Raw genomic sequence first — 11,488 nt, 5'->3', positions numbered from 1 at the left:
ATCTTCTTTAATTTAATTTATATTGTAAGTTGTATGCACTTAGTACCTTTTTTCCATGAACTAAGGCAACTGGATGACAACCATGATTTATTTTGAGGTAACACTTAATTATTACTTGTTCAGTAATCTTGTTTTTTGTACGTGAACATTGTTCAACTGGTGTAATTAAAAACATATCGTATTATATATATATATATATATATATAAACAGTTAGGAACAAATTGATGTAGGCACAGAAAGTAAAAAAAGTTGAATAATTTGCCATGCACTTAGTAGTCATTCATTATAAATTTGTGGAAGTGCGGAAAAATGTCCCTGCCGGAGTGGGATTTGAATCCACGTCTTCCTTCTGTCCGACATGATTATCTCTCTTCACTTCGATTATATTGTGTTGCCATGTGTTGTGGGTGACGTTGGGCTCCAATATGAAGGAGGTCGGTGGTGTTGCGGTTATTATTAATATTATTATTAAGTACAGTATCCCACGGGTGAGAAGCCAATTACAGGACACAAGAAAAAAATAAACAATGTTAAATATAAAATGCACTATAAATGAATGAGGAACATAAAGCCTTCTAAATGCTGCAGTGTGCAGTTAAATATGTCAACGTCATTCTCAAGATTTAAGTTAGAGAGTATTTGGATTAGGGGAGAACCAACTCCACTAATCATAATAGGTAGGTACTTAGATAAATAAAAGTTGTTCTTACTACGTGCATTTATTCGGTTCATCTTGATCGATATATTACGCAAGATCGCAGGACATTCTTGTTTTCTCCTAGGATTTTAACCAGAAAATATGATATAAATACGCTTGTTTAATAAAAATGTAGTTAAACTACGGTTTCTCTCTCTTAACTGAACTTTTCGTTTTCTTTCCCTTCACTGCCCCTAACGAAAGTGGGCGAAACGTCTAAATCTTCTTTAAATTTCATACGGATCAAACTCGAAAAACGTCTTTATAACAATGACTCTGGCCATGAAAACCTTCGAATCCATTTCAATAAAACATCGCATTTTATAAATTTATGAAGCGGTAATCCTTAAAAATAAACTTGGTAGATACACACCATTCAGTATGTAACACTTGCAAACCATCGCGTTTATTAGAGACAGCCGACGCATTTTTCTGATGGGAACTTTCCCAGAAAACGAAGATGTCATTTCTGTTGAATAATGGTTTATTACACCGTCCCATCTTACTGCCCAAAATTCCGAAATTACCCTGCAATATCCGTCCGTACCCAAGTTCCCAAAAATCCCCATAGACCGAGCACGTTTTCGGTTTGATGCACTTTACACAATGGGCCCCAGCAATAACGTGGAATCCCATCGTTTAGAGCTATGAAATTGAAACGTTTTTGATCGAAGCCATTAAGCACCAGATATGTCAGTCTTTGCGCGGAACTTATTCGTAGAGATAGATGTTTTGCCGTGATTGTAGATTTGATAATTGTAAATAGTAAAGGGTTTTTTGAGAAAAGAGCTTTAGTTTCGGCCGGACAGATTGTCTCACTTCCGGATTTGTAGAGGCGTGTTTTGCATTGCCGCTTCGAGCATGGGCCGAAGAAATCGGCCAGCAAATTCCGAAGCGAGGTAATTTTTATTAGGGTTCGAGATAGGAAATTCTCACCGTTTACAATAAGCACAGAGTACCTCTGTAACTTACGTTTGTTGTTGTAAGCCGATTGTACGGGAAGGATATTTCTATGAATTGGACGAATTTGCCGACAGACCACCCGCTCAAAGTCCTTGCTCGCTTTTTAGGTCAAAGCTGTGGGAAATAGCCCCCGGCGCGAAACCGCCCCCGAAAGGAGGTGGTTGGCTAAGAAGTACCCCCTCTAATCAGGAAGGTACGACTTGGCTTCAAAATTTTGTCCAAAAATTTAGTTACTGTTTCGGTTCTGAAGTGGTCGGTCGGGAACTTCTCCTGCGGGTTGATTCTTGTGTTTTTGTGTAGGCTTGTGTTAAATTGTTAGCTTTTAATTTAACTTCAGTTTAAGTGTTCAGATAGTTAAGGTTGTCTTTGTTTTTGTGTTTTGCTTTAATAATTTTCCTAACGTGTGCGATTAATAAAGGAGGCTGGTCGAAACTACTTTGTAGTTTTCTTCCTTTTTTTTGACAACCCCTCTTTGCGGTTCGCGAACATCAATAGTAAAATATGTGACCTGGTGTCGACGCCGCCATCAAAAAGGTAAGAGCAATCATTTTGTTTATTCTCACATTAATATTGTTGGGACCCACACCGGTCTGGCTAGACCGGGTTACAAGTATGTAGCTGACTACTTTTAAAAACTTTCGTTGTATTCTTTCCAGAGAAGAAATATGGATTCTCAAAGCTTACAAAAATTCCTGTCCGGAAAGTTATGCAACGAAAACTTTGATATGCAGATAACATCTCAGCTGGATGTTTTTAACTTAGCTTGTAATAAGATCGCTTTTAAATACAGTCTTCGTGATAATATAGTGATATCGGAGGTTATGGATTTTTGTCTGGGAAATAAAAAGAGAAACTGCCAACAACAATCCGTGTTTCAAGAATGTATATTAGAAATATCAGAGTAGTTTTCGCCATATTAAAGTGACGCACCAAAATATCCAATATCTATGTAACAAAGTACTGCAAAGTGATTAATCACACCGAAGGCTGGACAAAGTACTGCCTTTGGGAGAATTTGAATGGCGAGTTAAGTGACGTGCTAGTATCAAGTGAACAATGGTAACGAATGAATGAAATTAGGGTTGTAAGGCTTCCAGGTTATAGATTTGGTACATCTTTCTGCAGGTTTTCGGAAAGACATGGGGATGGTGCAATTTATTTAAAAGGGTCATGAGTCAGAGAACGGCGAAGTCGTTTTAATTACTACGCGTGTACACAGTATTTGTAGTGCGCTAGGATTTAACCATGCCGTTACCATTATACTCTATAATGGTTAAATCCTTATTTATGATTGTTCTATCACCGACCGTAGTAATCTATTGTTAAGAAAGTTAACTTTTACACATCACAAAACTGAACTAGAACTGGGGAAACTATACAGGTGCGTATTGAAAATAAGCGATAAAGCAGCGATCCAAACGCAATGTAGTCGGCCAACTAATTGATCGACACCTTGCCGCGCTTGTCATGTGCACGCATGTGGTGGTCCGCACAGTTCTTAAACCCAAGGCCGCCGTTTTTTGGATAACCCAAACATCTCTGGAGCTCTACTTTGTGTTTTTTCTATATAGCGGAATGCTTTTATATGCAAAATGTTCAATCCCAAGGTTGGACAAGTGCCCCTAAATCAAACACAAAATATGAAAGACGAAATTGTTTATTCCTTCATTCTGGAGAGCTAAAGATAGTTGTGAAATAAGCTCAACTGTTAAGTAGGAGGACTTATTCCCCAACCGAGAAACTTCCCCAGCCTTCAACAATGAAATCAAATGTTTTGAATCAATGCAAATAATTAATATTTACAAATTTAAAAACACAAAGAACAAAGAGAAATCGTCATCAAAATAACTAGATAAAAATACACAAGTTACTATGGATGTGTGAGGGTAAATTTAAATTATGCTAGTCGAGAAAGCAGCAAACGAGCTGCAGCGAATGTTGTAACGAGCTCGGAATTTAACTTGTTCGTCGTAACATACATTTCAAATTTATTTGCCCAAAAAACCGCCGCATATTACACTCTTTACTCGGTCTTAGCAAAATATACAGCTTTTGGTACAAGTTGCACCTTTCAGAAACCATGTGTTTCGCTTTCACTGACCTTGTGTTTTTATGTCATTAAAAGTCAAACCTTATGTTTCCTGAACTTGTAACTCAGTGGAAATATATGCATAGTTTGTTTCTTTACCTGTACTTTTGCAGTCCACATACATCTTTATTTTAACTTATAGGGGTTATAAAAAAATAAAATTCGCAAAATTAAATTTTATAATTTTTCGAAAAAAATGTATTTGTTCAAGTATCTTTCATGGGAGAGGGAAGTTTTATCTAAAGAACTTTGGACAATTTTTTTATTATTTAAAGTTGGATGAGGATTTGCAAAAGTGGCTAAAAAATTTTCAGAGTATGTATTTGTAGACTGGTGCAATTGTATTCGCGGATGTTTAATGTTATTTATTATGATCAAATTGTCATAATTTTTTATTTCTGGAGTCTTTCACAATGATACTAAAACATATTGGGCACAAAAACATCATTTTAATTCGCACCAACTCAATTGTTGGTGCTCGTTAGTAGAATTTATTAATTATTTACACGTTTATGTTACTAAAATAAAAATATTAGCAATAAACATGAATGTTACAACGTAAAAAAAAACAAGTAAACTGCTAATCAAAGTTCTTTATGTAATAAATATAATAATTATTTTTATGTTCAACTCAATTATAATCACCTCAATTATGATACTATCCACAGTCCATAATCTGTCTGATTATTGTGCATACAAGTAGAATAAAAATTGTGTTTTGGACTCCAGTGGTGGCAACTGTCCATAATTTATCACTTTATTCGACTGTATGTTGAGACGGAAACCGGGTACCTACCCCCACCTTCGAACGACAGGGACGGGCCCTCGCAAGGGACAGGGTCCGAACAAATTTCATAGCATTTTAAGACATTGTAACACGAGGTTCAATAAAGAGTGTTAGTGGCATCTACGGCCTTTTTCTTTTCTGCTGAGCCTCATAGCTCGTGGCAGATGGTCCTTCGAATATTATACAAAACATTGGTCCTTCGAGCCGGATCGTAATCATCGAATCAGAGGGAAGTTTATGGAAGATACCTCATCAGGTTGCAGTGGCGTGTCCCCAGTCAAGGTGCGGTCGGGTGCAATTGGTAAGTCTTTGTGCATGTTAATTCAGTTTGTGCGTTTCCTCTTAAATCAACTAACCGTATTTGTACCACCATATAAACAGTTATATTTGTTAGTCATTTTCAATTCAACTTAAAAAAAAAACATGACCGAAGAAGAACTTAAAGTATTAATAGCTCGTAGAGGTTTAATAAAAGGTAAAGTAACGCGAATCAAATCTTATGTAGAAAAATTCACCGCAAGCGATAATACTCGTACGTATCAAATTAGGTCTAGATTATTAAATTTGCGCGAAGCCTTTAGAGAATTTGATAATATTCAAAATCAGATAGAATTAATTGAGTCTAGCGAAAGACAAAACAAAGAGCGAGATGAGTTCGAAACCACCTATTATGATTTAGAGGCACACATGCAGCTTTTGATCGACGATGGATCAACGATCCCACCGTCAACCAGTAGTTCAGGTAGTAGTGATACCACTAATCAATCACGAGTAATTAACCCGGTAAGGTTGCCCACATTGGAATTGCCGTCGTTTACGGGGAATTATTTGCAGTGGACCCCATTTTCAGACACCTTTAAATCGTTGATTCACGAAAGTCAGTTGTACAGTGATATTGAAAAGTTTCATTACTTAAAATCATGTTTAAAAGGCGATGCTCATAAAACTGTTGAAATGCTAAGCGTATCAGCTTCAAATTATAAGGTCGCGTGGGAATTGTTAGAAAAACGGTTCAATAATCAGCGGTTAATTATTCAAGAGCACGTGGTAGCTATTTTGAATACTCCACAAATAATTAAAAACTCAGCCTCTTCATTGCGCAAATTGTTAGACACCGTTAAAGTAAACATGGAAGCACTAAAGGTGCTTCAGCAAGATACCGAAAAGTGTGATATATTTGTTGTTCCCATTGTAGTGTCAAAATTTGATTTTCTTACAAAAAGGGAGTGGGAATCAGGTTTATCAAATCAGGTACCGTCATTGAAGGAACTGCTAGAGTTTTTAGAAAAACGAACCTTACTGTTAGAATCGTTAAATTCACATGACATGGCAAATCATAAAGTTCAAAATACCTCGAATTTTCATAAGCATTTCGCGAAATCAAATAACAACGTTACTAAAACTACTGCATCCAACACAGGTCTAAGCAATGATAATAAGGATACGTTAAAATGTTTTTTGTGTCAGCAATCTCATACGTTATACCATTGTCACAAATTTCTTGCATTGCCCATAATGGAAAGATTAAATAAGGTCAGATTATTAAAGCTTTGTCAGAACTGTTTTAGAAGAAACCACACAGTCGATAAATGCAAGGCAAGTTTATGCAAATTTTGCAATGAGAGGCATAATTCTTTATTACATATTGATTATCCCGCTACAACTAGCGATAATAACTCCAACAGTCATTCGGTTGCTTCACATTCAATGAGTAAGGAATCCAGTACTCAGGCTTTATTGTCAACAGCGATTGTACTAGTTTCAAGTGCAAAAAACACTTGGGTAAAATTGCGAGCTCTACTCGATGTGGGATCCCAACACAATTTTATATCTGAAAAGGCGGTAAAACTTTTAGGGCTTGAAACTAAGAAAACTGATTGGGTCATCAATGGCATTGGCGATTGTCAAGGTAGAAGTCGTGATGCATGCGAAATTATCGTTAAATCTGTTTATGATGATTCGCCAAACTATGAAGTACAATGTTTAGTTTTGCGTAAAATTACTAATAATTTGCCATTAATCTCTTTGGAGAAATGCCATTTAGAAATTCCGTCTAATTTAAACCTGGCCGATGTAGAATTTTTTAAAACGGGTGAAATAGATCTTTTATTAGGAGTAGGCATTTTTTGGAAAATAATGAAAATGGGCCAAATAAAAACAACAAATGGTTCCCTACACTTCCAAGAATCTTCGCTTGGCTGGTTGGCAGGCGGCGATGTTCAATGTCATAATCCTTTACCCTTCTCGGTATGCCATTTGTCTCTTAATTCAATAGACCGACAAATTAAAAGGTTTTGGAAAATTGAGGAATGGCCTGCCAACGCAAATATTCCTTTCTCCGAAGAAGAGCGGAAATGTGAACAACACTTTATGAGTACCTATAAACGAAATGTAGACGGGCGGTTTATCCTAAAATTGCCTTTCAAAGCGTCTTCCGAAAGATTAGGAACATCTGCAGAGGTAGCCATAAAACGATTTGCGGCACTTGAAAGAAAGTTTATTAACGACCCTCCTTTAAAAGAGCGTTACAGGTCATTTATGGAAGAGTATGAACAGTTAAAACACATGGAACCAATACCATTAGCATCAATAACTGATTCAAATTGTTTTTATTTGCCTCATCACGCAGTGGTGCGCGAAACTCGGGAATTTGTCAAAATCCGAGTCGTATTCGATGCCAGTTGTAAATCATCGAGTAATATCAGTCTAAATGATATACTAGCGGTTGGCCCAAAAATACAGGATGACCTAATTTCCATATTGCTAAGATTTAGATTCCACAGGTACGTAATTTCGAGCGACATTAACAAAATGTATAGACAAATATTAATAGCTCCGGAAGATAGACAATTTCAAAGAATAGTATGGCGTGAGGACGCACATAAGCCGTTACGCGTCTTTCAGTTAAATACAGTGACTTATGGCACCGCTTCGGCGCCATTTCTTGCGGTACGCTGTTTGCAACAGTTAGCCGATGAAAATCGTGAAATATACCCTAAGGTTTATCCAGTAATAGTACACGATTTTTACATGGACGATGTACTCACGGGGGCCGACACAATAGAAGAAGTTGTGAAAATTCGAGACCAATTAATAGAGGTATTAACAAGCGGGGGTTTTGAACTAAGGAAATGGGCGTCGAACAACTCAAATATTTTACCTGATGATATTTCCCTGAATACTTCGGATACAAACGGTCAAAACAATGATTTTATCAGTTTTGATAAAGAGGGGGAGTCAAAAACTTTGGGTCTTTATTGGAATTGTAAACAGGATTCGTTAAGGTATAACATCAATTGTGATTATAGGTCGCATGAAAACTTCACAAAACGAAAAATACTATCAATTGTCTCCAAAATATTCAATCCTTTAAACCTGGTTGGCCCAGTTTCTGTAAAGGCCAAGTTAATTATTCAAAAATTATTGGAGTTAAAATTAGGGTGGGATGAAACAATTCCCTCTGAAACTATGACTATTTGGCTACAATTATTAAAAGAATTACCTATTTTAAATAATTGCTTAACTCAGCGTAGTGTAATCGACAAATACCCGTATTGTCTTATCGAAATTCATGGTTTTTGCGACGCTTCGCAACGTGCCTATGGAGCCTCTCTCTATGTACGTACATTGATTAAATACATATAGATAGACCCATGCTATTGTTTGGAGCGAACAGGCCAACGGCCGGCGAACAAGAGATGGCGCACCAACGGTCGGCCGTCAAACGCCGGCGAAAAGCTTGGACACCAATCACGCGCATAGGTAACACAAATCACACTAATAATATATTTAATAAATCTACCACTCGATAGAGGGCGACGAAAAAATGTGTAAAAATCCAGAGATATGGAGAAGGAGAATGAGCTTCGACTTCTGCGCATCGGTACACTATGGGGGCCGCCATTTTATCAGTTAACCTTAAAGTTTTGTTTACCTACGAGGTTACGACGTTGTTGAACCAGTTGTAATTTGGAGTTAAAATTATTACTTAATTTGTTTTACCGTTAGTGTACTTGTGAACGTGCTTGTTAGTGTTAAAGGACATTATTATTGACAACAAACATGTCTTGTACAGTTTCTCACTGTAAAAATTGTCAACGATTTCGTTCAGAAGGTGTATCTTTTCATCAGTAAGTTTTCTTCATTATCTTATTAAAATCGAATACGTAGATATTTATAATTAATAACAATTGGTTATTGCAATACTATGTGATCAATATTTATTATATCTGATTTTAGGTTTCCGAAAGATCGAAAACTTTTAAAAAAGTGGCTGATTGTTGTGAAAAAAGATGACAGCTTCAAACTGACTAAGTATAAGCTGGTGTGCTCAGATCATTTCACAACAACTGATTTCATTGTTGTAAATGAGTGAAAACGATTGAAATCGAACGCAATTCCCAGTGTGAATTTAGATGAAAGTGTAGAAGCTTCTTCAACTTCAATGAGTACTGTGAGTGCTACTTCAGCTGAAATTTGAGAAGAGTCTCCATCGATTATACCTCAAGGTGTAAAGAGGACATTAAGGTTTGAATATTTTATTATATTGAATTTTTTACTACTGTTAATAATTATTATTTAGTGCTGCGCAGAGATACCATGGAAAAAGCAGTAGCAGTACAAGTGGAAGTAAAAGCAAGAACTCAAAAAGTAGTTCTGACAGGAGGGAAGGTGATAAGCTGGCGTTACATAAAGAAACTACATGAATTACAAAATGATGAATTCCTAAATGTTGCAAACAAGTTGAAAAAGGCACATTTGGAGTGATGGAAACATAAAATGAAAGTAAGTTGTTTTCCTGACAATATTGCTTATTGACAATAATTAAGTTCTATTATAGGTGAGTTTAGCAGCACAAACTGTTAGCAAGAGTTGCGGATGCACTTGAATTTTTAAAAGATCTTGGTATTAGTGACTTTCAAGGTTGTGAAACAACAATAGAATTCATCAGAAGGATAGAGTCTTTATTTGATATTCTCAATTCCCGAAGTGTACGTGCTAAGAATTTTAAGGCACCTTTGAGAGAAAACAATGAAGAAATGTGGCGTCCATTTCTCATCGACACCAGTGAGTATCTTCTGAATTTGAAGGATGTCACTGGCGGGCCTTTGTGGTGCACGCCCCGAAAAACGTCAATTCTGGGCTTTGTTATTTCCGCTACGTCGTTCATGGGAATTTTTGATGAATTTGTTAGTAGTAAGAGGTTGAATGACTTGCTAACATAAATGTAGTCAAGATCATCTAGAAATTTTCTTCTGCTCAGTGCGGTAAGCTTTTAAAAAAACAATTGTATTACTTTTTTATGCACTGGAATTACACAAATCTGTATTTATTTTTCTGTTTTCAGATCGAGAAATGGGTGAAACAATAACCCTACTCCTCTACGATTTTGTAAAACTTAGAAGATTGCTTCTATTTACAAACATAACGAGGGAAGGAGGAAATTGTAAAGTGCTTTGCACCACCTGTCTGCTCTCTGTTAACATTGGCCCAAAGCAAAAGAGCACAAATGTTCAACAATCAGTTGACGTGTTTGTCTTGAAAAAATATGATCTCGATATTTTGACTGAAGCACTTGCAGATCATGACTATGACCGTCTAAGTTTATTGGGCTGAGTGAAGTGGCAGAAAACGTGGCATATATTGGTAGCTATGTTGTCAAAATGGTGGTGAAGACGTTTAAGTGCGCAGACTGCATTTTTTCTTGTATTGAAACAAGAAGAAGTGACTTACACTTTTACAGATTATTGGACAAAAAAAACATGGGTAAAATCAAATACTTACAATAGTTATTTTTTAAGTCTTAACAAAATTTTGATTTTAGGTGGGCTTATTAAACCTTTTGCTGGGGTTGTGAAGACTTGTTGTTACTGTTAATACGAAAAATTTTGCAACTCACCAATAAACTTCCAAGCGATGAACAATTTTTTAAAACTTTCGGCATGCCAGCATTCTTTTTCCTAATTTAGAAGACCCACGCACTCGAGACGGTGGCCATCGATGAAGGCCATTTATATATTCTTATTAAACAAATAATTAATGCCTACATGCGAATAAGAATGTTTCATTTGAGCAAAAGACTTTCATGTCTTGCTCAAGGCACTTCTGTTAGACATGTGTACACATAATTAGTACTGTTTTCGCATCAATAAATATATTGAAGTATAATTATGTTTATTTATTCGTTTAAGGTGAAATATATTTTAGTTGTGATTTCTTATTAGGTGATTGTAATTAATGATTTTAAACTTCCCGCCCAATAATGAAGCAATTGTCTAGGGATATCAAGTTCTGTTAGTGATTTGTGATTATGTTGGCAACAGTCAACTGATAAAATGGCTGCTTTCAATTTTAGACCAAGGATTTCGTCTGCGCATGGGGAAGCTCATTCTCCTTCTCCATATCTCTGTAAAAATCTCATAGTTAGCATTTAAATAATATGCAACGTTGCCAGATGAGCCTAACACAAATTTGCCGTTATTTCTAGCCGAGTAGGATTTATTTCGTTTAAAAGTTTCTGATAAAGAAATGGGATTATTATAATGAATAAAAATAAATAAAACAAACAAATTATTAAGTACTTGTTATTTTAAATACTTGTTAGTGCTAACATTATTATAAATACGGTCCGGTAACTCAAATTTTATAGAAAGAGTGAGATGTTTCAGGACGAGGCGACCGTAGGGAGCCGAGTTTTTAATTTCGAAACGAGTTCTGCGAAAAGAGTTATCGGAGGTATGTCGTTATGGATTTTATTTCATACTGTCAACATATTTTTTTTGTTCGATAAAATAATTACTATTTTGGAAAAAGTTCAAATCAAGTCACTTTTTCTGACATCGTTAGCAACCGCTGTTTGGCTAATGTTTTAATTTGTTTATTCGTGCAAATCAGCATCAAATGTTTAAACTAAAATTTATTAGTCTAGAGACGGACAGATATATACTAAAG

The 11,488-nt window shown here is 36.0% G+C and overlaps 1 protein-coding gene and 1 long non-coding RNA gene across 4 annotated transcripts; both read left to right on the top strand.

Moving 5' to 3' along the window:
* The first annotated feature begins 4,960 nt into the window (after positions 1 to 4,960).
* On the top strand, positions 4,961 to 7,910 carry LOC135144721 (uncharacterized). The gene is made up of 2 exons (XM_064076777.1): positions 4,961 to 7,802; positions 7,846 to 7,910. The coding sequence occupies exons 1-2, from the start codon at positions 4,961 to 4,963 to the stop codon at positions 7,908 to 7,910; spliced, it is 2,907 nt and encodes a 968-aa protein (XP_063932847.1).
* Positions 7,911 to 8,382: 472 nt separating this feature from the next.
* LOC135144780 (uncharacterized) lies at positions 8,383 to 10,705 on the top strand. Of its 3 annotated transcripts, XR_010283226.1 has the most exons (6): positions 8,383 to 8,667; positions 8,777 to 9,064; positions 9,120 to 9,322; positions 9,378 to 9,804; positions 9,885 to 10,303; positions 10,362 to 10,705. It is a non-coding gene; the product is annotated as an uncharacterized LOC135144780 (long non-coding RNA). The 3 variants fall into 3 exon arrangements; XR_010283225.1 differs by having other exon boundaries at positions 8,383 to 9,064; XR_010283227.1 differs by having other exon boundaries at positions 8,383 to 9,064; positions 9,367 to 9,804.
* Positions 10,706 to 11,488: the final 783 nt, after the last annotated feature.

Source organism: Zophobas morio, unplaced genomic scaffold (genome assembly GCF_036711695.1).
Source record: "Zophobas morio isolate AGI-343-1 ecotype UQ-CSIRO unplaced genomic scaffold, CSIRO_AGI_Zmor_V1 ptg000108l, whole genome shotgun sequence".
NCBI lineage: Eukaryota > Metazoa > Arthropoda > Insecta > Coleoptera > Tenebrionidae > Zophobas > Zophobas morio.
This window is presented reverse-complemented; position numbering and strand designations above follow the sequence as displayed.

Bases quoted from the DNA above. Each gene is read 5' to 3' on its own strand.
- LOC135144721 (XM_064076777.1), top strand. From the start codon at position 4,961: ATGACCGAAGAAGAACTTAAAGTATTAATAGCTCGTAGAGGTTTAATA. The intron at 7,803-7,845 runs GTAAACAGGATT...TTGTGATTATAG, and splicing joins TTTGGGTCTTTATTGGAATT to GTCGCATGAAAACTTCACAA.